Here is a 5,227-nt window from a genome sequence, read left to right on the forward strand (position 1 = left end):
TACTAGCAGATGTTGCGTTACTCATAAGTAAAATAGAATATACATTAATTATATAAATAATTACGGCGCTGAAACCGACCTCAATACCCAACTATGCGAAAACTAGCATTAAACCGTGGAACTTTATATTCCCACACATATCATTCCATCCCTCAAAACTCAACCAAAATATGGCATTGAATAATTTCATTGATAAAAGAAAAGCCCGAAAATCCGAAACGATGATCGTCGACGAATCGGGTTTAGCTAAGTCAGCTGCATGGGCATGGTACGAACGCGGATCCGGGTCGGACGGGCGACCCATAAAGGAAGTTGATGTTTGGATGTCTAAACCGGAGCCTAAACCATCAAGGTACAAGCTCGAAGCATTGAGAAATTTACAGAGAGATCAACATATCAATTCTTCTAAGAATTCTCTTCTTGATAATTACGAGATAGAGAGGATTTCCAAGCAGCTAGATCGTTATATAGAAGCTAGCCATGTTAACTACAACGCCGGCGATCAGCCCACCGCCGCCGCCGCGAATTTCGTAAAGAGGAGGATGTTAAAAGGGTTCTGGTCGAGACGTGTTCCGGCGTGTGGCTCATCGAGAAGCGATGTGGTCGAGAATCGGATATTCGAGTGTCGGCAGAAGCTGCCGGAGAAGGTCCGGCTTCGCGCCAATCCGTGCTTGATCCAAGTGGCGGAGCTGAGGTAGGTGCTCTAATTTCATGTGTATACATATTTAAGAATTGTATTTGATTCTTTATTTTACTACCATGTGATATGTAATGATTAATTTGAGAACCCCCATTCTAGAGTATGTTAGATGATAAGGTGTAATTTTGTAAGTTTTTTTTTATTTTCTGTCTCGTTAATAAAACGTAGAAAAGTCTCAAGTGCATATTTCGTGTGGACCTTCAATTATTATATATTATAGACTACAATTTTATTACGAGAAGGAAGATAACGCCTTCGATAAAAGGGAACATGTTATAGTAAAACTAAATAACAATAAATTAATATCTATAGAACCAGGGGCGGATCCAGGATTCAATGTTAGGGGGGCTGAATCTATTGGACTAGGTGCTTGAAAATATTTACATGGGGTTCGGGGGCGGGAGCCCCGAAGCAAATTTTTTTGAGCATTCCGAACACTTCATTTTCATGCATTTTTTCAACAATCACTTAATATAATAAGATAATTGTTCGCAATTCAATTAATTCAACATCAAGTAGATTGAAAGCATATAAAGACTTATACTTTTATTCATTTTTCTTAAAAAAAAATTGTTTCATCTTCTAAACAAATAATCTAATTTTCATTGTTAGTAATTAGTAATTTTACTTTTACCTTTAGAATTGACTCAAATTTAACATTAAAAATTAACTAAGAAAGAAAAAATGATAAAAATAATATAAATGTAACAACTCAATGTGTTGAGCAATTAATATGGATAGTTGGATACTATAAATAATGTATTACTATATTTTTTCTTGTATTTTTCTATTTATATACACATATATAGATATAAAACAAAATAATAAGAATATATATATATATATATATATATATATATATAAAAAAAACTTAAAAATTGGGAGGGGGCTGAAGCCCCCCAGCCCCCCCCCCCATCCGCCACTGTATAGAACATAAAATTGAATCGATGTGGGAAGAAGGAATGAAACTTTTGCGGTCAAGAAATTTAGATTTCTACCGTGTATATTATTATTTCCTAATGTATTGTAGATAATGTGTGGGGTCGTCATATCTTAAAATAAAAGTCGTACTTTCTTGTTGAACGGACAAAAATAGAAAAATTGATACTATTTTATGGGACGAAGAGAATATTATATTACTTTTCATTAGAAGTAAGAAACTTGATGTGGCCTATTCAGATAGAGACGGCTATTGATTAAAAGTCAATTGTGGTCTCTCAAGCCCATAATACACAAGTCAATAGGGGTGAGCAAAAAATTCGAAATCGAATAATCGAACTGATTCAAATCGAAAATTTAAAATATGGTTCAGTTTTTTCAATTTTTCGGACGGTTTTATTTTTCATAAAAATTTGGTTTTTCGATTCTATTTGATTCGATTTGAATTTTTTAAAACCGAAAATCGAATTATATTTATAATATATATATATATATATATATATATATTTTAGTTATTAGGTTGTTATATATTTATGTATATATGTTGTTTAAATGAATGATGGATAATGATAAAAAAATATATATATAATAGTATAATTTTGTTTTTTCTATTTTTACACATTTTTTTATTATTTCGATTTTTTTGATTTTTTGGCTCGGTTCGATTTTAATTTTAAAAATTTCGGTTAATCTGGTTCGATTTATTTGGTTAATTCAGTTCGGTTCAATTTTTTTAAATTGAATTTAAATTTAATTTAGTTTGATTTTAGCAAAAAATCGAACCGAAAACTGAATGCTCACCCCTACAAGCCAAAATGCGACATGTTCATGATAATTGCCACTCAAAAGTCAAAAGTGTTCTCTCAAGCCTTAGAGCTCATAAGTTATATGTTCGGATGTCAAATGTGACTTCTACCCCGGCCTTTAATTTGTTGGGTATGTACAAGTTACATTCTCAAAAAAAAAAAAAAAAAAGGATTGTAGTATGTGGTTATGTTGGTTCATGTTATAGGAGAATATTTGGTAACTAAGTTATGCCTTTGTGTGGCATTAATTGGATAATCGAGATATGATCTTTTTTCGCTTTACTTTGTTTTTTGTTTTCTCTATTTTTATTTCATAAAATAAAATGAACATATTTCAACACATCTTTAATGTTATTATCTTTTGAATTCTTTGAGTCATTAGACTCAACAAAATTAAAGAACATATACAATCAAACAATTAGTTGGTCATAACGTAGCTCTAACCCTTTCCCTTTTTTTTACACGCAAACACACACACGCGCGTGCACGCGCGCACAATGCATGTGATAAAAACTTTTCCTTTGTGCGTGCATGTTTTGGCCTAGCGGTAGTGTGGTAAATGTCCAAGGCCAGAAGTCCTGGGTTCGAATCCACCGTGGTGTGGCCTTTAAATTTCTTTATTTAATTGTTAATTTATATATAAAAAAAAACTTCTTTTGCGTAGTTGATTTGATCAATTTACAAAAGTGGTTGTTCTCACAATCAACTTTCCTTTAACTTTTCACTCATAATCTCACTATATACATATCTGTATGTTTGTTCTTAGTTGGAAACCTTTTCCTTCATCACCATTCATGATCTTTGAGAGAATTAATTAGCTTATTCCAAGGATGGATTCCATCAGGCCTTGGCAGACGTGAAATGTTGAATTAATGTGAGTTGTAAACTTTTGAAGCCTTTGGACCATAAATAACTAGTTGACAGGAGCAATGATAACTTCATAAGCTTATTAGGTTGTAGCTAGGAAACGACAATTCAGATAACAGGTAAATTTTCTTTTTCTTTTCGAAACATAACATATATAACATCTTTGATTGAGCTAGATATATATGTCTTACAATTATATTTGAATAAATGATGAAATTTGACACAGAGACTCACAAAGTCACAATATACAAAATGGTGATCTGTGGCAAAATGGGCTCAAGACTCAACGATTTGGGTTGGCCCTTGCCTTTCCAAATTTGTAGGCTGTACATAACCTACTGGGAGGTTCACTGGGCGAGCATTGAACTTCAAAAATTAATGTCGGTCGTTTCTCTCACCAAAAAATGGTGAGGTAAGTGGCTAAAGAAAGATGAAGGAATCTAGTACAAAATACTCAAGTTTGAAGGATTTTCAGCGATTAAAACTGGACGTATGTCCGATTGGAAAAGGTCTACCAAAATTGGATTTAATCCAAGCATCAAATTTTGAACATCACAAAATATTTTCAAGAGCTCATAAATATTTGAAATTTTACCACGAGGCAGAAGATATATGAATAGGCAAACTGTTAAAATTTGAGAATTTTTAGAGATAATTTAGTCTATTGAAACTGGCTCGCAATCCACTGTCGTGATAGTGTGCTTTCGGCAGAGTTCAACCCTCATCCCAAACTGGGTTCTTAACCCTTAAAAGCTCATCAAACCCACCAATAAAGACCATGACACACCCAAACATGATAAATCTATACATATAAAACAAATATTCATGCTCATCTCAAGACTAGCCAAATAGATACTCACCTTTGTAGCTTAATATTTACTCTAACTTTATGTCCTAATCCTTTTCTCATGTCCATTCCCTTTCTTTCCTAGCTTTCTTTAGGCTTCAAGGGGATGCTGTTGGGGTGGCGAAGTAATGGAGAAGAAATCTTGGTAATGGTATGTGTGTGAAGGCCGAAAATGGTGATAAGAAAATAGGAGAGAGCTTTCTTTTCTTGTCTTTGGTTTTTCACTTGGGATGACAAAAATGTAGGAAATTGGTTATTGATGAGGAGTAATATGTGCAGAGCAGAGAAGTGGTATAAGCCAGAGGAGCGGGCTTCATCAGAGAAACGGGCTTCCGCAGAGAAGTCAGAAGGATGGGCCTTGCCAGAGGAATGGTCTTCGCCAGAGGAATCACCAAAAGAGCGGGAAATTCTCCCGCTTGAGGGCAGAATTACTACTATACCCCCGACCACGCAAGACGCATGTTCCAGCAATGAAGTTACCATTCTACCCTTAACGTGTAATCTATAAATAGCCATGAGCATGTACCTTGTAGACTTACGCTTACTTCACTTGCAATACAACAGCAACCGGATTCTCGTGCTCTCAACTTTGCTTTTCTCTTTCGTTTTCCAAACAACACTAGGTATAATTCGAAATCCAACAATAATATACCAATCAAATCTATACCCGTTCAATCATACTTCACCAGTTATTAAGTTGACCAATGTTTGACTAATTTTTTAGTACCGAAAATATTTAATTTAGCAGAATTAAATGGCACAGATATCGATCTACGTTTCAAGTAGATGATCGTACTATATTTATTTACTCAAAATCGATTTCTGGTGAGTGAGAAATAATTAATTAAAATTGGGTACTTGAAGGAAGGAGTTACAACGTAACTGGCGTCATTATTGGACGGGAGGGAGTTACTTGGTAACTGCCGTCATTATTAGACGGGAGGGAGTTACCGTAACTCCCCAACAGCACTTAAATTCCATCAATAGGAATTAATGTTGCAGGCTCCCCCATAAAGTGGACTATGCCTATAAATAGGACAGTCACTCCATGCATCCAACACACTTAGA

General features: G+C 34.4%; 1 protein-coding gene and 1 long non-coding RNA gene across 2 annotated transcripts; both read left to right on the plus strand.

Moving 5' to 3' along the window:
- On the plus strand, positions 1-884 carry LOC131021937 (uncharacterized). Its single transcript, XM_057951279.1, has one exon. It carries the CDS (start codon positions 171-173, stop codon positions 696-698), a length of 528 nt encoding a protein of 175 aa, XP_057807262.1. The 5' UTR covers positions 1-170; the 3' UTR covers positions 699-884.
- A 1,357-nt stretch (positions 885-2,241) lies between these two features.
- Positions 2,242-4,741, plus strand: LOC131021955 (uncharacterized). The gene is made up of 2 exons (XR_009101105.1): positions 2,242-4,310; positions 4,439-4,741. It is a non-coding gene; the product is annotated as an uncharacterized LOC131021955 (long non-coding RNA).
- Positions 4,742-5,227: the final 486 nt, after the last annotated feature.

Source organism: Salvia miltiorrhiza, chromosome 4 (assembly GCF_028751815.1).
Source record: "Salvia miltiorrhiza cultivar Shanhuang (shh) chromosome 4, IMPLAD_Smil_shh, whole genome shotgun sequence".
Lineage (NCBI taxonomy): Eukaryota > Viridiplantae > Streptophyta > Magnoliopsida > Lamiales > Lamiaceae > Salvia > Salvia miltiorrhiza.